The sequence below is a fragment of the Oncorhynchus clarkii genome, chromosome 19, assembly GCF_045791955.1.
Source record: "Oncorhynchus clarkii lewisi isolate Uvic-CL-2024 chromosome 19, UVic_Ocla_1.0, whole genome shotgun sequence".
Classification (NCBI taxonomy): Eukaryota; Metazoa; Chordata; class Actinopteri; order Salmoniformes; family Salmonidae; genus Oncorhynchus; species Oncorhynchus clarkii.
In genome coordinates, this window is record NC_092165.1 from 7,045,512 (window position 1) to 7,072,989 (window position 27,478).

General features: G+C 44.9%; 1 protein-coding gene across 1 annotated transcript in view; it reads left to right on the top strand.

Annotated features, from left to right (window-relative positions):
* Nucleotides 1-998: 998 nt before the first annotated feature.
* LOC139374663 (von Willebrand factor A domain-containing protein 7-like) overlaps nt 999-27,478 on the top strand; it is a 26,727-nt gene continuing 247 nt past the window's right edge. The window contains exons 1-18 of the mRNA XM_071115717.1: nt 999-1,056; nt 3,516-3,705; nt 3,969-4,105; nt 5,951-6,095; nt 11,415-11,508; nt 14,571-14,702; nt 14,798-14,984; nt 15,564-15,733; nt 15,873-15,985; nt 18,686-18,802; nt 19,023-19,211; nt 19,749-19,881; nt 20,792-20,944; nt 21,943-22,035; nt 23,788-24,056; nt 24,241-24,374; nt 24,595-24,757; nt 25,922-27,478. The exon at nt 25,922-27,478 is cut by the window's right edge and continues 247 nt beyond it. Coding sequence (XP_070971818.1) covers nt 3,520-3,705; nt 3,969-4,105; nt 5,951-6,095; nt 11,415-11,508; nt 14,571-14,702; nt 14,798-14,984; nt 15,564-15,733; nt 15,873-15,985; nt 18,686-18,802; nt 19,023-19,211; nt 19,749-19,881; nt 20,792-20,944; nt 21,943-22,035; nt 23,788-24,056; nt 24,241-24,374; nt 24,595-24,757; nt 25,922-26,323 — 2,817 coding nt within the window. The 5' untranslated portion in view covers nt 999-1,056; nt 3,516-3,519 and the 3' untranslated portion in view covers nt 26,324-27,478. The remainder of the gene's footprint in view (nt 1,057-3,515; nt 3,706-3,968; nt 4,106-5,950; nt 6,096-11,414; nt 11,509-14,570; nt 14,703-14,797; nt 14,985-15,563; nt 15,734-15,872; nt 15,986-18,685; nt 18,803-19,022; nt 19,212-19,748; nt 19,882-20,791; nt 20,945-21,942; nt 22,036-23,787; nt 24,057-24,240; nt 24,375-24,594; nt 24,758-25,921) is intronic.

Consider the following 27,478-nt stretch of genomic DNA (forward strand, 5'->3'; position numbering starts at 1 on the left):
CCCCTCCTCAGTGCATGGTGATCCTGCTCGCTCTGTCACAGACATCTATGGTTCCTGCTCTGTCTCTTTCTCCTCCTCTGTCTCTTTCTACTCCTCTGTCTCTTTCTCCTCCTCTGTCTCTTTCTCCTCCTCTGTCTCTTTCTCCTCCTCTGTCTCTTTCTACTCCTCTGTCTCTTTCTTCTCCTCTGTCTCTTTCTACTCCTCTGTCTCTGTCTACTCCTCTGTCTCTTTCTACTCCTCTGTCTCTTTCTACTCCTCAGTCTCTGTCTACTCCTCTGTCTCTTTCTACTCCTCTGTCTCTTTCTACTCCTCTGTCTCTGTCTACTCCTCTGTCTCTTTCTAGTTCTCTGTCTCTTTCTACTCCTCTGTCTCTGTCTACTCCTCTGTCTCTTTCTACACCTCTGTCTCTTTCTACTCCTCTGTCTACTCCTCTGTCTCTTTCTACTCCTCTGTCTCTGTCTACTCCTCTGTCTCTTTCTCCTCCTCTGTCTCTTTCTACTCCTCTGTCTACTCCTCTGTCTCTTTCTACTCCTCTGTCTCTTTCTCCTCCTCTGTCTCTTTCTACTCCTCTGTCTCTTTCTACTCCTCTGTCTCTTTCTACTCCTCTGTCTCGTTCTCCTCCTCTGTCTCTTTCTACTCCTCTGTCTCTTTCTCCTCCTCTGTCTCTTTCTACTCCTCTGTCTCTTTCTACTCCTCTGTCTCTGTCTACTCCTCTGTCTCTTTCTACTCCTCTGTCTCTGTCTACTCCTCTGTCTCTTTCTACTCCTCTGTCTCTTTCTACTCCTCTGTCTCTTTCTACTCCTCTGTCTCTTTCTACTCCTCTTCTCAGGGCTCGTCACCATAAGGGGTGGAGCGAGAGAGGGAAGGAGGGGGAAGAGGAAAGGAGGGAGAGAGACCAATGAGAGAATGAGGGGGTGGGTGTGTGAAAAAGGGGTGAGGGGTGGGTGTGTGAAAGAGGGGTGAGGGGTGGGTGTGTGAAAGAGGGGCTGTGGTCTGTGTGTGTGGGGATGGGTAGAGATTGAAGGGATTAGAGGAAGTAAAAGCGCGAAAAACAAGGTAAGAATGAATGTTTGTGCATTTTATGATGGAAAATGAACATGTTTTAATTCTGACAGATGATGTGTAACGTGTACATGTGTGAAGGAGGGTTTTCAGGTTTCACGTGTCTTTTGAAGGGAGAAATAAGGACCATGTGAATAATTTCATTTTAATTGTGTTAGATGATGCTCGTCACGCGTCTTTGCAAATGCCAAAATCAATGTTGTATATGAATGCCAAAGTGCACTGCAGTCATATGGCTTAAGTCCTGTTGCAGTACAGAAACAAAATACTGGGACAGTTTCATGAGATTAAAGGGGCAGTCTGCCATTGTAAAAACAAAACAAACGTATTTAAAGTAATTCTCATGATGATGTATCAATAGCAAGTTTAAATTGAGCTTTTAAACTTCAATTTTGTCCCCTTTTCAATGTCCTCATCTTTACATTATGGGAACAGTGATGTGTACACACACTGTTGTTGTACTAAGCATGAAAAATAATCAGAACAAATGTTTATGTGATGCAAGACCAGATAGTACGAGGGTCAGGAGATTTGAAAATCAATACACAGGAACAAATATGTTCATCAACAGTTTAAGAGTTTAAAAGGATGCATTATGAATTAAACATATTATTTATATATGTGTCATTTAGAAAGAAGCAGAAAATCCCCCCCCAAAAAAACAACCAAAAACATGCACCACCACGCCCATTATAATGATACAGAAAAATGTCCTCTCTGACTCCATCTAGTGGTGGTGATCAGTAGCTTCACTGTATCAACTGAATGTACTGTTATCAGTTACCAACTGCTATCCCTGACCCTGTGACCTCTGACCCTGTGACCTGCCCAACACCATCCCTTATAAAATCCCCTTTGAGTCCCACTATACCATGACAACATAACAGATACACCTCACTCAGGGGGTAGAACCCTCTGATACTGTCACCGTCTACCTTGTGAAGTAAAGGAAACCATATTACACCGTAAAGTTGGAACCATCCACTCCCTGGTTGAAGAATGATGTTACCATCCAGAGTTAGTTTGGTCACCATCGTGACAAAAAAATATATATACCCATCATAATCGATGTAATCACGTTTCTCTAAAATCAATAGTAATCTCATCAGACTTCCTGTGAAACTAAAACCATAAATATACCTTGCTGTGGATTGACAGTTGAGTAACAGTGTGCAAAGCTGTCATGAAGGCAAAGGGTGGCTACTTTGAAGAATCTCAAAAATGAAATGATATGTTCAACACTTTTTTGGTTACTACATGATTCCATATGTGTTAATTCATAGTTTTGATGTCTTCACCATTATTCTACAATGTAGAAAACAGTAAAAAAATAAATAATAAATGAGTAGGTGTTTCCAAACTTTTGACTGGTACTGTATCTATATACATACATACAGTGTATTCAGGAAGTATTCAGACCTCTTGACTTTTTTCCACATTATGTTACGTTACAGCCTTATTCTAAAATGTATGAAATAGTCCCCCTCCCCCCAATCAATCCATACACAATATCCCATAATAGCAAAGCAAAAACTGTTTCTATTAAAAATAAAATACTTAAATATTACATTTACATAAGTATTCAGACACTTTACTCAGTATTTTGTTGAAGCACCTTTGGCAGCGATTACAGCCTCGAGTCTTCCTGGGTGTGACACTACAAGCTTGGCAAACCTGTATTTGCGGAGTTTCTCCCATTCTTCTATGCAGATCCACTCAAGCTCTGTCATGTTGAATGGGGAGCGTCGATGCACAGCAATTTGCAGGTCTCTCCAGAGATGTTCGATCAGGTTCAAGTCCTTGAGGAACTAAAGCTATTCAGCTAAAGGATATTCACAGAGTTTACCAAAACATTATGAACACTAATACTGAGATGCCCTCAGAACAGCCTTAATAAGTCAAGGTGTGTCCTGTGGGTGTTGGACCATTCTTGATACACACTGGAAACTGTTGAGAGTGAAGAATCCAGCAGCTTTGCAGTTCTTGAATCAAGCCGGCGCACCTGGCATCTACTACCATACCCTTTTGTTTGTCTTGCCCATTCACCCTCTGAATGACACACATACACAGTCCATGTCTCAATTGTCTCAAGGCTTCTTCAACCTGTCTCCTCCCCTTCCTCTACACTGATTGAAGTGGGGTAACAGGGAATGTATTATGTACCAGGACAGGGGCTAAAATCCCGTCTCTAATTAGGTGTCAATGTCTTGTTATATTTTAATCATGTTTCGTGAAGATGCTTCTGTCTACTAACTTTATTATAGGACATGATGGGATGTGGCCAAGAGATTTAACAACAGGGGCTGGGTCGGGGATTTCCTTACAGTTGTTGATAAGGAAATCCCACTTCATGATGATGATGATGATGATGGTAGTCTAACTCTCTCTCTTTTTCTCTGTCTCTTGCTCCCTCACTCTCACTCATACCCCCCCCCCCCCACCCACTCCCACAGACTGATGATGTCAACAGTGCTGTGCATGTCCTTCTTGGCCCTAGTCCTATCAGGAGGAGCCTGGGCGTTTTCTCCCATTGGGGACGGAGCCTCCACCCATGTCAGCATCACAGAAAAAGCTGTGCTACAGAAGGTCACAGAGGTGTGCCGAGCCATTGCAGAGTCAGAGGGACGAGACTTCACCCCCACGGTAAGTGTGTGTGTGTGTGTGGGTGTGTGTGTGTGAGAGAGAGAGAGAGAGAGAGAGAGAGAGAGAGAGAGAGAGAGAGAGAGAGAGAGAGAGAGAGAGAGAGAGAGAGAGAGAGAGAGAGAGAGAGAGAGAGAGAGTTGTGTGTCAGAATGAGTGTTAAGATTTTATTTTATCTAAATGTGATTTTCTTTATCTACCTTTCCCTCAATTCTGATTGGCTGTTTTCTAACCTCTACCCTCTGACCTATGACCTTTCCATGTAGGGCAATTCTGCAGAGGAGCTGGTCCAGGCCTGCCTGGGACCCAAAGCAACAGGTGAAGTGTCAGCAGCTAAGTTCAAATCTGCCCTGAATGAGATCTACATACAGAACGGACAGGTGGACAGAGACTTTGTCAACAGGTTGGTGCTCCATTGATAGAGAATGAGGTTCCCTTATCATGTCAACAGGTTGGTGCTCCATTGATAGAGAATGAGGTTCCCTTATCATGTCAACAGGTTGGTGCTACATTGATAGAGAATGAGGTTCCCTTATTATGTCAACAGGTTGGTGCTCCATTGATAGAGAATGAGGTTCCCTTATCATGTCAACAGGTTGGTTGGTGCACCATTGATAGAGGATGAGGTTCCCTTATTATGTCAACAACTGAGACATACACTGAACAAGTTCCACAGACATGTGATGAACAGAAATTGAATAATGTGTCCCTGAACAAAGGGGGGGGGGGGGGGGTCAAAATCAAAAGTAACAGTCAGTATTTGGTGTTGCCACCAGCTGCAATAAGTACTGAAGTGTATCTCCTCCTCATGGACTGCACCAGATTAGCCAGTTCTTGCTGTGAGATGTTACCCCACTCTTCGACCAAGACACCTGCAAGTTCCTGGACATTTCTTTGGGGAATGGCCCTAGCCCTCACCCTCCGATCCAAAAGTTCCCAGATGTGCTCAATGGGAATGAGATCCGGGCTCTTTGCTGGCCATGGCAGAACACTGACATTCCTGTCTTGCAGGAAATCACACACAGAACGAGCAGTATGGCTGGTGGCATTGTCATGCTGGAGGGTCATGTCAGGATGAGCCTGCAGGAAGGGTACCACATGAGGGAGGAGGATATCTTCCCTGTAATGCACAGCATTGATATTGCCTGCAATGACAACAAGCTCAGTCCGATGATGCTGTGACACTCCGCCCTAGACCATGACGGACCCTCCACCTCCAAATCGATCCCGCTCCAGAGTACAAGCCTCGGTGTAAAGCTCATTCCTTCGACGTTAAACACGAATCCGACCATCACCCCTGGCGAGACAAAACCACGACTCATCAGTGAAGAGCCCTTTTTGCCAGTCCTATCTGGTCCAGCGACGGTGGGTTTGTGCCCATAGGCGACGTTGTTGCCTGTGATGTCTGGTGAGAACCTGCCTTACAACAGGCGTGCAAGCCCTCAGTCCAGCCTCTCTCAGCCTATTGCGGACAGTCTGACCACTGATGGAGGGATTGTGCATTCCTGGTGTAACTCGGGCAGTTGTTGTTGCCATCCTGTATCTGTCCCGCAGGTGTGATGTTCGGATGTACCGATCCTGTGCAGGTGTTGTTACATGTGGTCTGCCACTGCGAGGATGATCAGCTGCCCATCCTGTCTCACTGTAGCGCTGTCTTAGGCGTCCCACAGTACATTGCAGTCCTCATGCCTCCTTGCAGCATGCCTAAGGCACGTTCACGCAGATGAGCAGGGACCCTGGGTATCTTTCTTTTGGTGTTTTTGAGAGTCAGTAGAAAGGCCTCTTTAGTGTCCTAAGTTTTCATAACTGTGACCTTAATTGCTTACCGTCTGTAAGCTGTTAGTGTCTTAAAGACCGTTCCACAGGTGCATGTTCATTCATTGTTTATGGTTCATTGAACAAGCATGGGAAACAGTGTTTAAACCCTTTACAATGAAGATCTGTGAAGTTATTTGGATTTTTACGAATTATCTTTGAAAGACAGAGTCCTGATAAAGGGGTGTTTCTTTTTTTTACGTTTTTTTTTTACCTTAATTTAACTAGTTTTAACTAGTATTCCTAAACTCATTATTGTAAACATTTAGGATGTGCATCCTTCTTACACCCTTCTTCTAGTTTATCTAAAATATGAACTATTTAAACAACTAATCATTGTCATTATTATGCCAGTCCAAGTGAACATTTGGTATATCACTCCTACAGCCGTTTTCTATATAAAAGCAATTGATCATTATCTTTATTATAACAGCCCAGCCCATCATTTTAACTCAGAGGCGTTTGCTCTGGGCCGGCGCCTTATAACTGATGGGGTGGCCAGCATCAAGGCCAACGTACAAAAGGAGAACTTCCTGGCTGCCAGAGAGACACTGGGGAGAGTACTACACACACTACAGGTAAGAGGAGAGAGAGGGGGGGGGGGGGGGGGGGGGGTGAAAGAGGGGATATGCAAACATTTCTGGTAGCTAGAGAGACACTGGGGAGAGGACTATACACACTACAGGTAGCTAGAGAGACACTGGGGAGAGGACTGCACACAGTACAGGTAGCTAGAGGGACACTGGGGGGAGGACTGTACACAGAACAGGTAGCTAGAGAGACACTGGGGAGAGTACTGCACACAGTACAGGTAGCTAGAGAGACACTGGGGGGAGGACTGTACACAGTACAGGTAGCTAGAGAGACACTGGGAAGAGGACTGTACACAGTACAGGTAGCTAGAGAGACACTGGGGGGAGGACTGCACACAGTACATGTAGCTAGAGAGACATTGGGGAGAGTACTGCACACAGTACAGGTAGCTAGAGAGACACTGGGGGGAGGACTGTACACAGTACAGGTAGCTAGAGAGACACTGGGAAGAGGACTGTACACAGTACAGGTAGCTAGAGAGACACTGGGGAGAGGACTGCACACAGTACAGGTAGCTAGAGAGACACTGGGGGAGGACTGTACACAGTACAGGTAGCTAGAGAGACACTGGGGGGAGGACTGCACACAGTACAGGTAGCTAGAGAGACACTGGGGGGAGGACTGCACACAGTACAGGTAGCTAGAGAGACACTGGGGGGAGGACTGCACACAGTACATGTAGCTAGAGAGACACTGGGGGGAGGACTGTACACAGTACAGGTAGCTAGAGAGACACTGGGAAGAGGACTGTACACAGTACAGGTAGCTAGAGAGACACTGGGAAGAGGACTGTACACAGTACATGTAGCTAGAGAGACACTGGGGAGAGGACTGTACACAGTACAGGTAGCTAGAGAGACACTGGGGGGAGGACTGCACACAGTACATGTAGCTAGAGAGACACTGGGGGGAGGACTGTACACAGTACAGGTAGCTAGAGAGACACTGGGAAGAGGACTGTACACAGTACAGGTAGCTAGAGAGACACTGGGGAGAGGACTGTACACACTACAGGTAAGAGGAGAGAGAGGGGGAGGGGGGGTGTTAAGGGTTATGAACCCAGGCGGGTTGAATAAAGAGAAAACTATACCATAAAAATGCCATAAATGTGTCAATCTTATGAAATGTATATCTGCAGGATACATTGGTCCTTTTAGCATGATATATTATGTTTCATAGGGTATTTATGAATTTATGGATGTCCTTCATCCATTTGGTATGATGTGTTACAAATTACAATTCATATGATATGTTACGAATTTCAATTTGTTATTGCTAACGTTAGCTAGTGGGCTAATGTTAGCTAGGCTAGAGGTTAGGGTTAGGGTTAAGGTTAGGGTTAAGGTTAGGAGTTATGTCAAAGGGTTATGGTAAGGGTCAGGGATAAGGGAAGGGATATCTAAAAGGGTTAAGGTTAGGGTTATTAGGTTAGCTAACATGCTAAGTAGTTGCAAAGTAGCTACAAAGTAGTAAGTAGTTCAAAAGTAGCTAATTAGCAAAAATGCTAAAGTTGTCTGTGATGAGATTCGAACGCACAACCTTTGGGTGACTAGATGTTTGCGTTATATGCCCGGCCAACCACTCTCTGTTCACTCATGTAACCATACCAAATGTAATATATGTTCGTTATGTTCTTTTCAGTATCCAGGATAAACGTTAAAATTTACGCCATTTAGCAGACACTCTTTTCGAGAGAGAGAGAGAGAGAGAGAGAGAGAGAGAGAGAGAGAGAGAGAGAGAGATCCAACGCTTTCAAGAATCAAGGGAGATAAGATCAGAAGTTGCAGACCAGCCACCAACTCCCTGAGATAAATCAGACACTTCTTTAGACCTGCATCTGATGGCGCCTCACAGACTGGAGGACAGCCAGCAAGATAAATCTAACCCTTGGTTTTCTTCTGAACTATCTGAGCTCATTTAGATGAGAAATCCGGCCTGAGCCAAAGCAAGGAAAACTGACTGTGTAGTTGTCTGGCAATCTTTCAGACAACTGAGAAAGAGACGTACAATCTACGTTAAGAAAGCTTTTTAAGCTCTATCTCTGACTCTGCTGGTGATCGTACATTTTTTGGGGGGAAACATTAAATGTACTGAAGCGTACAAATTCCTCTTCTTTCCTGCCTAAGCAAGTTCTGTCTGACTCTGGCATCATAACGGAGAACACTGGGACACATGGAGCTTTTTTATCATCATTTTATCTTATTTTGAGAGAAACTGGGGTTTAATTTACACTGGTCAATCAATCAACTGCCTTTCCCTCTTCCAGCCTCTAGCTGACTTGACTGTTAACCCGTCAGCTTCTAGTGAATATTTTGTTGTCATTGCAACAGTTCACTGTGATGTGCTGGATGCCTTGCTTAAGATTCATGTCAAATAATCCACTGGGGCTGATATGCTTGATCCATTTTGGCTGCAGCTCTCTGCCCCCCTGATTGTTGTTAACCAATATTTTTCATCTGATGGACTCCCGAGTGGTGCAGCGGTCTAAGGCACTGCATCTCAGTGCTACAGGTGTCACTACAGACCCTGGTTTGATTCCAGGTTGTATCACAATCCGGCCATGATTGGTAGTCCCATAGGGCGGCTCACAATTGGCGCAGCGTCGTCCGGGTTTGGCCGGGGTACGCTGTCATTTTAAATAAGAATTTGTTCTTAACTGACCTACCTGGTTAAATAAAGGTTAAAAATGAAAGATTATATATGATACTATCGCCCAAGGTTTGGAAGGCTCCCCTTTCACAAAAGTGATGACCCTTGTGTCCTAAATAATGAATCGCCCTATCTCTAAATGTTCTTGACTAGCTAAAAATATTAGAATCCTTGATTCATTCTCAAGCTAAGATCATTCTTATCTTTGAAATGTACATCGGTCAGGTTTTAGACTAGGTCGTAGCACTATCTCTGCTGCATCCATGGTTCTAAATGTACATCGGTCAGGTTGTAGACCAGGTCGTAGCACTATCTCTGCTGCATCCATGGTTCTAAATGTACATCGGTCAGGTTTTAGACTAGGTCGTAGCACTATCTCTGCTGCATCCATGGTTCTAAATGTACATCGGTCAGGTTGTAGACCAGGTCGTAGCGCTATCTCTGCTGCATCCATGGTTCTAAATGTACATCGGTCAGGTTTTAGACTAGGTCGTAGCACTATCTCTGCTGCATCCATGGTTCTAAATGTACATCGGTCAGGTTTTAGACCAAGTCGTAGCACTATCTCTGCTGCATCCATGGTTCTAAATGATGTCGTTAATTGTATGGATAAAAGGCAACACTGTGCTGCTCTCTGTCATCGACCTGTCAAAGGCTTTTGATCCTTTTGATCAGTCACTGCTCATTCAGATGCTTTCCTCAACTGGTCGTGAACAGGCTGCATGGAACTTTTCAAAACCACTTTACAGATTGAACTTAATGTATACCTACTCAGGTTTCCTGGATATTAGATAAGGGGTCCCGTAGGAGTCGATTGAAGTGTCTATCTTACATCTAGAAGATATAAGAAAGTTCAGGAAATATGTCTTTTTTATGCATATTAAACCCCTTTTTTGGGGGTATGCACAAAACTACCTCCATACTGACATTATTTAATTTAACCGGTAACGAGTCCCTTGACACATGGGGTCACATTTGTTTGTAGCCCTTCAGACGAGTCTCGTGGGGCAAAATGGAGACCGCCATTATGTTCGTGAGAGTCTCATCTTTTCATAGAGTGGTTATTGTAGTAAGTAAGCCAAACCGTTCGGACGCTACAAGACATTTTCCTGAGAAGACCGATTTTCGGGATGTCTCTTGGTCTGACAAACGTCGCTGTAGCACGACCACCTTTGACCACAGATAGGCGGATGCAGTGGTTTGAGAGGCAGCCCAAGCAAAAAACAGATATCTCTTCCTTAAACTGACGGATGATGCTGGGGATTTTTTATTATGTTACTTAGATCGATGCAACGGTCCTTCAATAGACTCTAGTACAGGGGTGGGCAAACTTTTTGGCTCGAAGGGCCACATCGGGGGAAGCATTTTTTGAGGGACCAATTGTTTGTTAAAATGAATTTGCGTCAGCCTCCTGAATGGCGCAGCAGTCTAAGGCACTGCATCACAGTGCTTTAGTTGTTACTACAGACCCAAGTTGATCCCAGGCTGTGTCACAGCTGGCTGTGACTGGGAGACCCATGAGGCGGCGTACAATTGGCCCAGCGTCGTCCGGGTTAGGAGAGGGTTTGGTAGGCCGAGACTTCCTTGTCCCATCACACTCTAGCAACTCCTGTGGTATCCCGGGCGCATGCATGCTGACACGGTCGCCAGGTGTGTGGTGTTTCCTCCAACACATTGGTGCGGCTGGCTTCCGGGTTAAGCGGGCATTGTGTCAAGAAGCAGTGCAGCTTGGCTGGGTCGTGTTTCGGAGGACACACGGCTCTCAATATTTGCCTCTTCCGAGTCCGTAAAGGATTTGCAGCGATGGGACAAGACTGTAACTACCAATTGGATACCACGAAATTGGGGGTAAAAAAAAAATCTATGTTTATGTCTCGCGGGCCGTGCTAATGCAGATTATTGAACTGATGTTCCTATTGGTCCTAGACTATGGTGACATCATCTATATGAATGTAGATGCCACCTCATTAAAGCCATTAGATGCAGATTGTCACAGCACACTGCGCTTTATTACCGCTGACAATTTTACTGTTCAGCACAGCATTCTCTACCAAGGTGTTGGCTTGGCCTCTTTGATGTCACATAGGTTGATACATTGCTATGATTTCATTTATAAACATCGTTACTAAACTTTAGACATACGAGTTACCACACCCGGTCTCAGGGATGGAAATTCCTTTGGTCTCTACTGAGTTAGGTTAATCAGCCGTTCGTTTTTCTCTAAATGTTCTTAAATGTGATGTTTTGGTGCCTCTAGGTCAATTCAGAAAGCTGATTGAGGACCTTATTACTTATGACCATGACCATCTCCAGTAAAAGTTGCGCCCCTGTTTTTGATGTGTGGATTTTCTGTAATTTCTGTAATTTAGGGCTGATCTGTAAAAGTGACATTGGTCTCAGTATGACTCCCTGATAAAATAAAGGATAAATAAATTGAAAATGAATAAAAAACACAAGGAATTAAAGGGTAGAGGGAGAAGGAGGGGGGAAGAAAACATCGCACCTCATCTCTCATTTCATATTTCACCTTGGCTCAAGTGTTATCATCTGAACCAAGTTAACTTCTGTCTAGAGGTGTCTGTAATAGGGAATTAGATAGATGGCTTTCCCTCAGACACAGACTTGGTATATAATACATGCTTGTGTTTTTTCAGGACTTCTACAGCCACAGTAACTGGGTGGATCTGGGATACACTGAACCCTACGCCAACCTGATCCGCCCCGATCTCCCACTGGAAAACCTGGCAGGTAGGGAGGGCTTGAGTTAATGCAGCAACGAGGACAGCTAGGCATGGGATCCAACTGGAGGGAGGGAGGAAGGGTGGTAGGGCAGGGAGGGAGGGAGGGTGGGAGGGTGGTAGGGCAGGGAGGGAGGGAGGGTGGAAGGGCAGGGAGGGAGGGCTTGAGTTAATGCAGCAACGAGGACAGAGAGGCATGGGATCCAACTGGAGGGAGGGAGGAAGGGTGGTAGGGCAGGGAGGGAGGGAGGGTGGTAGGGCAGGGAGGGAGGGAGGGTGGAAGGGCAGGGAGGGAGGGAGTGTGGTAGGGCAGGGAGGGAGGGAGAGTGGTAGGGCAGGGAGGGAGGGAGGTTGGGCAGGGAGGGAGGGAGAGTGGTAGGGCAGGGAGGGAGGGAGGGTGGTAGGGGAGAGAAGGAAGGAGGGAGGGAGGGAGATTGGGCAGGGAAGGAAGGAAGGAGGGAGGGTGGTAGGGCAGGGAAGGATGGAGGGTGGTAGGGCAGGGAAGGAGGGAGGGAGGGTGGTAGAGCAGGGAAGGAAGAAGGAAGGAGGGAAGGAAGGTTATAGGGAAGGGAAGGAAGGAGGGAAGGTTATAGGGAAGGGAAGGAAGGAGGGTGGTAGGCAAGGATGGAAGGAATGAGGAGGGAGAGTGGTATGGAATGTGAAGAAAAAGAACGATAGCAGATAAAAACAGGAGACGAGATAAAGAGATAAATCTGAAGACACATGACTCGACCTTCGCCTCTCCCGAGCCCATTGGGGAGTTGCAGCGATGAGACAAGAATGTAATTGGAACGCAATTGGATATCAGGAATTTGGGGAGAAAAAAGGGGGAGAAATACAAAAATTAAATATATTTAAAAAAATGTAAATGCAAAAAAATATACCAAATAAAAGTATTTTATACTACAACATATCTACACTATATATACAAAAGTATGTTGACACCCCTTTAAATGAGTGGATTTGGCTGTTTCACCCACACCTGTTGCTGACAGGTGTATAAAATCGAGCACACCGCCATGCAATCTCCATAGACAAACATTAGCAGTAGAATGGCCTTACTGAAGACTTCACTGACTTTGAACGTGGCACCGTCATAGGATGCCATCTTTCCAACATATTTTCTGCCCCGCTAGAGCTGCCCGGATAACTGTAAGAGCAGTTATTGTGAAGTGGAAATGTCTAGGAGCAACAATGCAAACTTTTAGGCCACACAATCTCACAGAATGGGACCGCCGAGTGCTGAAGCTCGTAAAAATCGTATGTCCTCGGATGCAACACTCACTACCGAGTTCCAAACTGCCTCTGGGAGCACAACTGCACAATAACTTTTCGTAGGGAGCTTCATGAAATGGGGTTCCATGGCCGAGCAGCCTCACACAAGCCTAAGATCACCATGTACAATGCCAAGAGTGTTGTAAAGCTGGCCACCATGGGACTCTGGAGCAGTGAAAATGCATTCTCTGGAGAGATGAATCACTCTTCATCATCTGGCTGTCCAATGGACTAATATGTGTTTGGCAGATGCCAGGAGAACACTCCCTGCCTCAATGCATAGTGCCAACTGTTTGCTGGAGGAGGATTAATGGTCTGGGGCTGTTTTTCATGGTTTGGGCCCCTTAGTTCCAGTGAAGGGAAATCTTGACGTTACAGCACACAATGACATTCTAGACGATTCAGTACTTCTGAGTTTGTGGCAACAGTTTGGGGAAGGTCCTTTCCTGTATCAGCTTGACAATGACCCCATGCACAAAGCGAGGTCCATGGAGAAATGTTTTGTTGAAATCGGTGTGGAAGAACTTGACAGGCCTGCACAGAGCCCTGACCTCAACCCCATCGAACATCTTTGGGATGAATTGGAACACCGACTGCGAGCCAGGCCTAATCGCCCAACATCAGTGCCCGACCTCACTAATGCTCTTGTGGCTGAATGGAAGTCCCCACAGCAATATTCAAAAATCTAGTAGAATGCCTTCCCTGAAGAGTGGAGGATGTTATAGCAGAAGAGGGGGGACCAACTCCATATTAATGCCCATTATTTTGGAATGAGACAAACACATGTCCACATACTTTTGGTCATGTAGTGTATTTGTATGTGTTGTAGAAACTACTGGGGGCTAGCATATTGGCTTGTAAAGAGAAAGAGATATCTTTCAATTATTTTGAATGACAGTGAACAAAAGTATTTCATATATTGTATAGACTAAAAAAACAAAGAAGTTGAATAAAATACTTATTTTACTATGAAGATAAGGGGTGTCCCTCAGTTTTATGTCATTTGTGTTACCCCCTTGAAAATCACAGATGAAAAAGATATACATTGACCTTGAGCATTCGAGCCTAGTGGTTAGAGCCTTGGGCCAGTAACCAAAAGGTTGCAGGATTGAATCCCCGAGCTGACAAGGTAAAAATCTATCATTCTACCCCTGAGCAAGGCAGTTAACCCATTGTTCCCCAGGCCCCGAAGACGTGGATGTCGATTAAGGCAGCCCTCTGCACCTCTCTGACTCAGAGGGGTTGGGTTAAATGCGGAAGATTCATTTCAGATGAATGCCTTCAGTTGTACAACTGACTAGGTATCCCCCTTTCCAAGGGTTATCTGGGCAGGGTTTATGTTAAAGAAAATGATTAGCTAATCACACCCTATCAGTATGTCATACATTTGAGGATTCCGTGAATCATTTGGTGTGTCTCAATCCAACGTGTCACTTGGTGTTAGTCAATTTAAATGAAGGGAAATAACAATGTGAGCAAAATCATTAATCACATCACTAGAAATTCATTTTTAATGGCTTGATGACCTCAGATTTGAGCATTTGTAGCCTCCATTTCAGAAAATCCTCCTTTACTTAAAATGTATCATTGGTGTTACCATCATTCATGTTACTACTCATACTGGTGGCATAATGTTATTATAATGGTAAAAACTATTTAAAGTTATTGAGGTGCCATATTGGTTCATTTAGAATGGGAAGATATACCCAAATGCATTCATATAACAATAAATCTGCTCTTTTTTTATGCCACCGTAATTCAAGAACGAACCTTGAAAGTTGTGTTTTGGTTTTGTAGATGTTAAAACCCCAACCTGCAGTGACTGTGCCAATGGGGGGTTCTGTTCCAACTCCATCCTTCCTAACATCCTTAATGAGAAGAAACTCACCTCTGGGTACATGGGGATCTTGTCCTCAGCTAAGCCTAAAGGTACACACACACACGCACACACCAACACACACACTACCCTCCCCACATACCCACACACTCTCTAAATAACACCCATCATCACCTCTCCCCCCCAGGTAAGTGTAGTCATGGCGGTGCAGCTGACCTAACCAGCTCCAAGGCTCCTCGCGGGGGCATCAGCAAGGATGAGCGTCGCTCTGACAACGTGGCCCTGCACACTGCTGCTGTCACCGTGGCAACGACCGCAACCCTCCAGCTGCTGGATGACATCCGGGGCGCCGCCGGTGACAACAACTACCTACGGTAAGGAGAGGGGTAGAGGGGGGTGAATGAGAGGAGAGGGGTAGAGGGGGGTGAAGGGGAGGAGAGGGGTAGAGGGGTGAAGGAGAGGAGAGGGGTAGAGGGGTAAAGGAGAGGACAGGGGTAGAAGGGGTGAATGAGAGGGGTAGAGGGGGTGAAGGGGGGGAGAGGGGTAGAGGGGGGTGAAGGAGAGGAGAGGGGTAGAGGGGGGTGAAGGGCAGGAGTGTGGTAGAGGGGGGTGAGGGGAGGAGAGGGGTAGAGGGGGTGAAGGAGAGGAGAGGGGTAGAGGGGGGTGAAGGGCAGGAGAGGGGTAGAGGGGGGTGAGGGGAGGAGAGGGGTAGAGGGGGGTGAAGGAAAGGAGAGGGGTAGAGGGGGGTGAAGGAAAAGAGAGAGGTAGGGGGGGATGAAGTGGAAAGGTAGAGGGGGGAAGGAGAGGAGACGGGTAGAGAGCGGGTAAAGGGGAGGAGTTCAGTAGGGGGGAGGAGTAGAGGGGGGTGAAGGGGAGGAGTAGTGGGGAAGAGGGAAATACCCATGTTGAAGTTACTCACACTCTCTATCTCTTTATCTCTCTCTCTCCCACAGCTTCATGGGCATAGCGCGTTCGTCAGTGGTTGTTTTTGTGATCGACACTACGGGGAGCATGAGTGATGACATCCTTGAAGCCAAGAGAGTCGTCTATGAGATCATCGACAGCAAGAAGGGAACGCAGGATGAGCCCTCCCAGTACATCCTGGTCCCATTCAATGACCCAGGTAAGGCTGGCTTTACACTCCACCAAGCATTCTCCTTAGCAAAACCTCATTGACAAACTCTGGCATTCACCGGAATGCCTGTGTGATGTGTGGTTAAGTCAGGAAGTGGTTAGTGATCACTGTGTGTTTGTGTGTTTAGAGTTTGGACCCCTGATAAAAACGACAAACCCTAATGTTATGAAAGCAGAGATCGCTAACCTCACGGCTGAAGGAGGTGGAGACCTCCCTGAGATGTGCCTATCAGGGCTCCAGGTACAGTGATTTGCATGACTATCTTCCAATCAGGTTTCAGATATAATCCCTTTCTCTACAGTGCACCTGACAATAAATAAAGACACGAAATATCACTTTCTCTCTCTCTCTGTCTCTCTATCTGTCTCTCTCTCTCTCTCTCTCTCTCTCTCTCTCTCTCTCTGTCTCTCTCTCTCTCGCTCTCTCTCTAATTTCAATTCAATTCAAGGGGCTTTATTGGCACGGGGAAAAAAGTGAAACAAACAATGAAAAGTGAACAGTAGATGTTACACTCACACAAGTTCCAAAAGAAAAAAGATATTTCAGACGTCATATTATGTGTTGTAACGATGTGCAAATAGTTAAAGTACAAAAGGGAAAATATACAGTGCCTTGCGAAAGTATTCGGCCCCCTTGAACTTTGCGACCTTTTGCCACATTTCAGGCTTCAAACATAAAGATATAAAACTGTATTTTTTTGTGAAGAATCAACAACAAGTGAGAAACAATCATGAAGTGGAACGACATTTCTTGGATATTTCAAACTTTTTTAACAAATCAAAAACTGAAAAATTGGGCGTGCAAAATTATTCAGCCCCTTTACTTTCAGTGCAGCAAACTCTCTCCAGAAGTTCAGTGAGGATCTCTGAATGATCCAATGTTGACCTAAATGACTAATGATGATAAATACAATCCACCTGTGTGTAATCAAGTCTCCGTATAAATGCACCTGCACTGTGATTGTCTCAGAGGTCCGTCAAAAGCGCAGAGAGCATCATGAAGAACAAGGAACACACCAGGCAGGTCCGAGATACTGTTGTGAAGAAGTTTAAAGCCGGATTTGGATACAAAAAGATTTCCCAAGCTTTAAACATCCCAAGGAGCACTGTGCAAGCGATAATATTGAAATGGAAGGAGTATCAGACCACTGCAAATCTACCAAGACCTGGCCATCCCTCTAAACTTTCAGCTCATACAAGGAGAAGACTGATCAGAGATGCAGCCAAGAGGCCCATGATCACTCTGGATGAACTGCAGAGATCTACAGCTGAGGTGGGAGACTCTGTCCATAGGACAACAATCAGTCGTATATTGCACAAATCTGGCCTTTATGGAAGAGTGGCAAGAAGAAAGCCATTTCTTAAAGATATCCATAAAAAGTGTAGTTTAAAGTTTGCCACAAGCCACCTGGGAGACACACCAAACATGTGGAAGAAGGTGCTCTGGTCAGATGAAACCAAAATTGAACTTTTTGGCAACAATGCAAAACGTTATGTTTGGCGTAAAAGCAACACAGCTCATCACCCTGAACACACCATCCCCACTGTCAAACATGGTGGTGGCAGCATCATGGTTTGGGCCTGCGTTTCTTCAGCAGGGACAGGGAAGATGGTTAAAATTGATGGGAAGATGGATGGAGCCAAATACAGGACCATTCTGGAAGAAAACCTGATGGAGTCTGCAAAAGACCTGAGACTGGGACGGAGATTTGTCTTCCAACAAGACAATGATCCAAAACATAAAGCAAAATCTACAATGGAATGGTTCAAAAATAAACATATCCAGGTGTTAGAATGGCCAAGTCAAAGTCCAGACCTGAATCCAATCGAGAATCTGTGGAAAGAACTGAAAACTGCTGTTCACAAATGCTCTCCATCCAACCTCACTGCGCTCGAGCTGTTTTGCAAGGAGGAATGGGAAAAAATGTCAGTCTCTCGATGTGCAAAACTGATAGAGACATACCCCAAGCGACTTACAGCTGTAATCACAGCAAAAGGTGGCGCTACAAAGTATTAACTTAAGGGGGCTGAATAATTTTGCACGCCCAATTTTTCAGTTTTTGATTTGTTAAAAAAGTTTGAAATATCCAATAAATGTTGTTCCACTTCATGATTGTGTCCCACTTGTGTTTGATTCTTCACAAAAAAATACAGTTTTATATCTTTATGTTTGAAGCCTGAAATGTGGCAAAAGGTCGCAAAGTTCAAGGGGGCCGAATACTTTCACAAGGCACTGTATCTAAATAAATATGGGTTGTATATACAATGGTGTTTGTTCTTCACTGGTTGTCCTTTTCTTGTGGCAACAAGTCACAAATATTGCTGCTGTGATGGCACACTGTGGTTGATCAAAATATGATTTTTTTCCGAATTCTTTGTGGATCTGTGTAATCTGAGGGAAATGTGTGTCTCTAATATGGTCATATATTTGGCAGGAGGTTAGGAAGTGCAGCTCAGTTTCCACTTCATTTTGTGGGCAGTGAGCACATAGCTGGTCTTCTCTTGAGAGCCATGTCTGCCTACGGCGACCTTTCTCAATAGCAAGTCTATGCTCACTGAGTCTGTACATAGTCAAAGCTTTCCTTAAATTTGGGTCAGTCACAGTGTTCAGTTATTCTACCACTGTGCACTCTCTTTTTAGGGCCAAATGGCATTCTAGTTTGCTGTGTTTTTCTGTTAATTCTTTCCATTGTGTCAAGTAATTATCTTGTTGTTTTCTCATGATTTGGTTGGGTCTAATTGTGTTGCTGTCCTGGGGCTCTGTGGGGTCTGTTTGTGTTTGTGAACAGAGCCCCAGGACCAGCTTGCTTAGGGGACTCTTCTCCAGGTTCATCTCTCTGCAGGTGATGGCTTTGTTATGGAAGGTTTGGGAATCCTTCCTTTTAGGTGGTTGTTGAATTTAACAGCTATTTTCTGGATTTTGATAACTCTCTCTCTCTAGTTGGCGCTGACTGGTGCCCCTGCGTCGTCCAACATCTATGTTTTCACAGATGCCGTTGCTAAGGACATTGAATTAAAGGAAACGATCGTGGCCCTGATCAGGAGCACCAAGTCAACCGTGAGCACTTCCTCAAACACTTCCTGTTTTAGAAGAAAACATTTCCTGCAGTTCAGGGTTGTATTCATTAGGCCACACAGTAGCAAAACGCAGCAAAATGCGCAATTCTTATTGGACAAGTAGTCATTGCCTTTTTTCTTTCTTTCTTCGTTTGGTGCCTAATGAATACGTCCAGGCAAACCACCCGACCTCTCTCAAACACACCTATGTGTCTCTCCAGGTGTCTTTCTTCATGACTGATGATGGTGCTGGTGCTAGAAGGAGGAGGCGTGGAGTAGAGTCCAGGGTAGCTACATTCGAGACCTACAAGGACTTGGCGCTGGCGTCTGGTGGTCAGGCAATCAGGGTCAGCAAGGAAAATCTGCCCCAGGCCACTGACGTCATCATCGACTCCTCCACCTCCGCTCTGGTGAGTCAACACTGGTGGCCGTTTTGTTTTGGATCAGTTTTTTTTATTTAAAATCAATCAAAACTTGATGAATGAAAAACAAATAAATGCTCAATGAACTTTAAAAATGCCTTGGCATGTCAAAATAACATAACATAATATCATAGCATAACATAGCATAGCATAACACAGCATAACATAACATAGCATACTGTAGCATAACATAAAATAACATAGCATACTGTAGCATAACATAAAATAACATAGCATACTGTAGCATACTGTAGCATAACATAAAATAACATAGCATACTGTAGCATAACATAAATTAACATAGCATGACAAAACCAGTAATCCCAGCCCCCGTCCCACAGGAGGGCTTTTGCTTCTTGGTAGGCCGTCATTGTAAATAAGAATTTGTTCTTAACTGACTTGCCTAGTTAAATAAAGGTTAAAACAAGGTTAAATAAAATACATTAAATAAAAACAGTAGGTAACTATTTATGTCACTTCCACTTTCTCTCCTTTCTCATTCTGTCCATTTTTCCTCCTCCTCAGGTGACAGTCCTACAGCGAGCGAGGAACCCAGGCAGAGCTGAGACATTCTCCTTCCTGCTGGACGAGTCTCTGAACAACATCACCATCTACATCACTGGAAATACCATCACCTTCACCCTGAAGAACCCTGCAGGTAAGAACCTCAAACATCACTGGATAGTCCCTCACCTTCACCCTGAAGAACCCTGCAGGTAAGAACCTCAAACATCACTGGATAGTCCCTCACCTTCACCCTGAAGAACCCTGCAGGTAAGAACCTCAAACATCACTGGAAAGACCCCCACCTTCACCTTGATGAACCCAGCACGTAAGAACCTTAAACACATAGACAGATCTAAGGTAAGGTTTTAGGTAAGAGTTCACCTCACAGAGTAGCGTGACGTTTCCTCTGGACACTGATCTAAGGTCAGAAGTGGAGAATCTTGGTTGCTGCCCTATAGCCAGCCGGTGTGATGGGGATGGGTGAGAAGTGGTGGAAAAAATGACTCAATTAAAAGTGAAAGTTATCCAGTAAACTTGAGTAATAGTCTAAAAGTGTCTGGTTTTAAATGTACTTAAGGACAGTAGGAGAAAAAGTCATCAGTAGTCATACTTGAGTAAAAGTACAAAGTACAAAGTAAATGCTATACATCAAATTCCTGATATTAAGCAAACCAGACGGAGAGACAGGGACACACCCCAACACTAAGTTGAGTCCGCCAGATCACAGGCAGTAGGGATGGCAAAGCATTATAATGATAGGTGCCATAATTCTGTCCTGCTTGAGCATTCTAAATGTAACGAGTACTTTTAACTGCAGGGAAAACGTATGGAGTAAAAAGTACATTATTTATTTTAGGAATGTAGTGGAGTAAAAGTAAAAGTAATCAAAAATATAAATAGTATAGTAAAGTACAGATACCCCCCCAAAAAACCGACTTACTTAAGTACTTTACACCCCTGTGTGTGAGACAACCATGCTTGAATGTGTTCCACCATGTGTGGCCAGGTATGTTTGACTGGCATCCTGCAATAATCCCATTTCACCCTTCTTGCTCCTACAGGTGTGACCCAGAAACAGAACGAGGCCAACGGGGAACTGGGGACTGTCCAGACAGTGGGCAACCTCTACAGGGTCCGTCTGGCCTCCAACAAACAGACAGGATTATGGGAAATCAGCATGAACTCCAACCAGCCCTACACACTGAAGGTCACTGGTGAGTTACCATAGAGATATGCACATCCTGTTTAATTATGTGTGTTACGCTCATGCTCAACACTAGAATGCAGCCACGATACATACAGTACCCAGACCTGGGTTCAAAAACGGTTTGAAATCATTTAGAATACTTTAAAATACTATTTAAAACTACGTCAAAACGATTTAACAATTTGACCCCAGGTCTGGAAGAGCCATACATATAGAGAAGGGAGAGAATACAGCCCTCACTCACAGTCTGTCTGCAGCCTGGTCTCATAGACTAGATGTAACATAGTAAAAGTAAATCTTGGAAACTCAAGTTAGTATGATGTGTTATGTTTGGTACGGTTACATAAGACAGAAGGTTTCTTAAGGCAAAAACAAAAAGAGGGTGGATAGGTGGGTGTATAATGCAAATTGTCTAACAACCCAAAGGTTATGTGTTCAAATCTCACCATGGAAAACTTTAGCATTTTAGCTAATTAGCAACTTTGCAACTACTTAGCATGTTAGCTAAACCTAACCCGTACCTTAACCCTTTTAACTAACTCTTCCCCTAACCCTAACCTTAGCTATTTCACCTAACTCCTAACCTTAACCCTAATCCAGGGGTCTCCAATCTTTTCTAGCATGAGAGCTACTTAAACAAAAACAAAAAAATGTCACAAGCTACAACATTTTTATATAGCCTTCAAATAGACACATTCTTCTCATCTCCCCTGTGACTCTTCCCCGGGCCTTTAATATACAAGAGAAAGTAAAGCACTATGTTTTCTGTCAATGTATTGTTTGTTTCCCAAATTCGTAACATATTTACAATTCGTAAAATATTGTACCAATTGCAATTTGTAAAATATCATCCGAAATGGATGATGGGAAATCCACAAATGAATGCATAACATATGAAACACAACACATAACACTAAATGGAGAGTCTCGGATTTACTTCCAGAATAATACAACATTGTGAGACCAGGTCGATGTGTGTTGAAGCGTCTGTGTGTTTGTCTCCAGGTCAGAGTACCATTGCCTTCATTTATGACTTTGTGGAGACTTTCGATGGACCTCATCCGGGATACGCCCTCATCTCTGGCCGTCCACAAGCAGGTAAAACACTACAACATCATCTTAAAATCATTACCATATCAAGCAGCTAATCTGTCATAATCATCATTTTACTCTGGCGATGTCATGGCGACATATTCCACTTGAATGCAGCTGCGACTTAAAACACTAGAACCGCCTGGCCTTTCAGAACCGCCTTGCCTTGTTTTGTGTGCACCTGCCGACTTGACAGTGTGTCCTCTTTTTCCCAGTGGGAGCTGGGGTGCTTGGGGAAGAGGGAGAGCAGGACACGCTGCGGCCTTGACAGTGTCTTCTTTTTCCCAGTGGGAGCTGGGGTGCTTGGGGAAGAGGGAGAGCAGGACACGCTGCGGCCTTGACAGTGTGTCCCCTTTTTCCCAGTGGGAGCTGGGGTGCTTGGGGAAGAGGGAGAGCAGGACACGCTGCGGCCTTGACAGCGTCTTCTTTTTCCCAGTGGGAGCTGGGGTGCTTGGGGAAGAGGGAGAGCAGGACACGCTGCGGCCTTGGAAGCCTGCTAGGCGGCTGTAGCTTCCTACTTAGCGTTCATGTCGTTCTCACGAAGCACACGTGCCAGATCCATGATGAAATCTCTCTCGCTGACTGTCTTGTCCAGGCATTGTTTGTACAACACGTGCGCGTTGATAGCAGTCATGTCGAGCACGTTGTAGAACACCTCAACTGGCCAGCGTCGAGTACCTCCTTTTACAGAGTACAGTCTTGTCGAGTGCATCCACACCAACCTATTGCATTAAATAAAATAGAATAGGAAATGTTAGAATGATATAATAATAGTAATACTAACAATAACAATAATATGAGTGTAATATAGTATTTGGTGTTTGGCTATCTGTATATGGAAGAGATACATACCTTTGGGCGATTGTAATCTGTCAACGTCTCCGTATTCTTCTTCTGGTCACTGCCAATGGCAACAGTGGGATGCATGGTGCTGAAGATGCAAACAGATTTTTGTGTGTGTTAAAGCCGTTAGATGCAGTTATACCAAAGCGCACATGGTTTTACCACGGGGCCACGGGGCCACGGGGCCACAAGTTCTGGTTCACTGCTTTCTCTATCAGAAGGTAGGCTGGTCCTTTTTGATGTATTGTAGGTCAAAACATTGGATCCTGTTCATTTAGAAAGTCAATTTGCAAAAACTGCATTTACCTATAGACATATCACAGGTACTGTATGACCTGCTCTTGACAACTCTTTAAATTCCTTCCTTCAATCTTCAGAACACTGTACAGATGGATGCATTGGTGCCCTTCGGGCGACTCAGATTGTTGGTTGAGGAACTCTACTGAGCAAAGTGGTTGTTTTTCATGATTCATGTTTTGTATTTAAAAAGCATTTGTTAGTGTATTTCCTATGCTCCCATGCTGCCTCGATTGTGCAATTATGGTCATGCAGGGATCCCTTGTAAAAGAGACCTTTACCCCTATAATCAGTCACAAAACGTCATTACTACCTATAATCAGTCACAAAACGTCATTACTACCTATAATCAGTCACAAAAAGTCATTACTACCTATAATCAGTCACAAAACGCCATTACTACTTACAATCAGTCACAAAACGTCATTACTAACTATAATCAGTCATAAAATGTAATTATTTATAATTTGTCATAATGTATCTGACCCTAGAACAGTTACATAGCCACACCCTTCAAGAGCATGTTTCCTGTTTCCTCCTCTCTCTCTTCCTCTTTTATCTCCCTATCCTTATACTCTTCCTCCTCTCGCTTTCCCTCCGTTCCTCCTCTCCTCTCAGGCATGCCTGCCATGTTGTTGGTATCCGTGTTGGGCAGAAAGGGCCCAGCCTCTGTCAAGGTGGCTGACGTTGCCTTGGTGACCGTGTCAGGGTCAGAGGTCGTAGGCGGGGCCCTGGAAGACATGGGCAACGGGAAGTTCCTAGTTACGGTAACCAAGGTCCCTGCGGGGGAGTTTGTGGTGCTGTTGAACGGGACAGACGTGGTCTCCTCCACCGTGTTCCAGAGACAGTCCACCACTCAGATGTCTGTCTCCAAGGTTACCATCAAGGTAAGTGATGCTGACACACTTCCTGTTTACATTGAAAATCGCATTTCATTTGTAAATCGTGAAGGAGTTCATATTGCATATTGGGATAGTGTTAGACAAAAACCATGGTCATAGACATTTTCAAAAGTGGACCTCACAACAGCTCCTCAACAATTCCTCTTTCTTGTTGTTCTTGTCTTCTCAGGCCGTGGTGGACAGAAGCATGGAGCCTGGTAAACCCTTCACCCTTCCCTTCACCGTCATGACCGACGCCACTGGAGGCAGCTACACAATCAGTGGCAGAAACGACCGAGACTTCAAAATGAACGTCCCTGGCAGGTAGGGATCACGGCTGGAATATCCTGAGACTGGTCCCAGATCAGTATGTACACATTGGCCATAGGAATAATTTCAGCATAAACAGATTAGGGACCAAAACAGATCTGTTCAAAATCAGCTTCTCCTCTATGCTGGCAAAAACCTTAAGAAAAATGGTCCTCTCTTGGCATCACTTGTATTGACACTTAATGCTAACCCATTGCTGCTGCTAACTTAACAGCATCGCTGTGACCACCGGAGGAAACGCCACCGGTGAACTGACCATCACGGTGCCCGCCAACACACCCTCAGGAACAGACGTCACCCTGACCATCGAGGCTGTGGCGCCCGGGGCCACCGCCGACTCCAATTACGCCGTCCTGCGCCTCTCTGTCGTCACCAAGGTAACCTCAGATATATGTACAGATATAGCAGATATGCTAGAGAGTGGAGGTATAGATAAAGATACACTAGAGACCTGAGAGGCCTTTATGAGCTTTGTCCACCATATGGGCTGTCTCCACTATATGGGTTGTCTCCACTATATGAGCTGTCTCCACTCTATGGGCTATCTCTACTGTATGAGCTGTCTCTACTATATGAGCTGTCTCCACTATATGAGCTGTCTCCACTATATGAGCTGTCTCCACTATATGAGCTGTCTCCACTATATGGGCCGTCTCCACTATATGGGCTATCTCCACTATATGAGCTGTCTCCACTATATGAGCTGTCTCCACTATATCAGCTGTCTCCACTATATGAGCTGTCTCCACTATATGGGCCGTCTCCACTATATGGGCTATCTCTACTATATGAGCTGTCTCTACTATATGAGCTGTCTCCACTATATGAGCTTTGTCCACCATATGGGCTGTCTCCACTCTATGGGCTATCTCTACTATATGAGCTGTCTCCACTATATGAGCTATCTCTACTATATGAGCTGTCTCCACTATATGAGCTGTCTCCACTATATGAGCTGTCTCCACTATATGAGCTGTCTCCACTATATGAGCTGTCTCTACTATATGGGCCATCTCCACTCTATGGGCTATCTCTACTATATGAGCTTTGTCCACCATATGGGCTATCTACTATATGAGCTGTCTCCACTATGTGAGCTGTCTCTACTATATGGGCCGTCTCCACTCTATGGGCTATCTCTACTATATGAGCTTTGTCCACCATATGGGCTGTCTCCACTATATGAGCTGTCTCCACTATATGAGCTGTCTCCACAATGTGGGCTGTCTCCACTATGTGGGCTGTCTCCACTATGTTGGCTGTCTCCACTATGTTGGCTGTCTCCACAATATGGGCTGTCTCCACTATGTGGGCTGTCTCCACTATATGAGCTGTCTCCACTATGTTGGCTGTCTCCACAATATGGGCTGTCTCCACTATATGAGCTGTCTCCACAATGTGGGCTGTCTCCACTATGTGGGCTGTCTCCACAATATGGGCCGTCTCCACTCTCTGGGCTGTCTCCACTTCTCCCTCATCATGATGATTGCGGTCTCTCTCTCTCTCTCTCTCTCTCTCTCTCTCTCTCTCTCTGCCTGCAGGTGACAGATTTCACCCCTCCCCAGTGTGAGATGGTTATCACCTCGTCGGTCGACTGCCCAGCTGACCCAGCAGCCTGCAGCTCCGCCTTCTGGCAGCTCTCTGCCAACATGACCGACGGCGTCAACGGCACAGGGATCGCCAGCCTCAAACACCGCCAGGGAGTGGGCAGCCTCACCCACACGGACCTGAAGCAGACGGTTGTTGCAGCAACGTTCAACGCTTCCTGCTGCTCTCTGACAGTGGAGCTGGTGGCGGTGGACAAAGCCATGAATGTCGGCACCTGCCGGTTTTCCATCGTCCGCAACGCGGGACCGCCCTCCATGGCTCTGTCCCTCCCACTGTTGGTGTGTCTGCTGGTCTCTGCCCTCTTCACTACGTCCTTCACTGACTTACTAATCTGATTTTAACCTCATGGACTGACTGACTGCCAACCCGATACTACCTCTTAAACTTAAAGAAGAAACATTTCTCAACCAAATGTCTATGTTTGATGTAAATGGCATGTTATAGAAGGGTTCAGAATACCTGTTTTGTGATTTCACCTGTTTTTCAGAACTTATCCCAAATAGCAAATGACTTCCTCATCCTCGTTGTGTAGTATGAGGCTCTGAAAAAACATGAAGAAAGGCTCCAAAAACACCCAGATTCGTCCTTTTAGAAACGGCAAAGATCTCAGTATAGTGATGCAGGTCTTTAGATGTTGTACACGTGAAATTGTGCCTTTCAGAACTTTATCCACAATATTATATTCCTTTTCTGCGCCACTCGAGACGATTCCCCTCCTATATCGGGCGCTTTGCCTTAACTTTCTGAAGATCAACAACGCTTTATCCAGTCAACAGGAGGGGATTTTGTCTTTTTTTAAACTTTCTTTATTTCATCAAACGATGATGATTTTTTAAATTTTTTATATAAATGATGATTGCCGAATAATGTTGACGGTATACGGGGCACGTGATGATATCACTTAACTATAAAGCTCCCCTCTCCATGCGATTCGAAATGCCTACTGCTTGCTAAAGCTATTTCTCAACTATAAACACAATGTTTATTTGCAGGATTCTTGTCCTGACTTTCCAGAATGCCTGAATTGCTTCGCATTGATTTTCTGATTGGCTGGATACAAGTTTCAACATCCAATTATTTCAGATCTACTAGAGTGCAAGTTTCACTGTGGCACCGTGGCGATACGTTGGCACATGATGATCATTATTAGAATATGACAAATATCAGTCAAGTCTTGCGTTCTATTCTTGCTGGCTTTTGCCTGAGACGTGAAACAGAGAGGTTGGAGGGCAGACAGACTATCACCAATGTATTAATTGCCAATTTGCCTAAATGGGTAATGGAAACACTTCAACCACAACGTTTTTATATAGGTTTTCTATAGGTGTGATGTCAATACGTCCATCTGTTTTTATCGACACAAGACAGTTCAGTGGAAACGCGCCGTAGCAGGTCACTTTCTAAATGTCTACAAAACATCACCGGGCAAGTTAATGGAAACATAGCTAGTGATGGCACAATTGGGCATCAGGTTACAGTATGATATGATA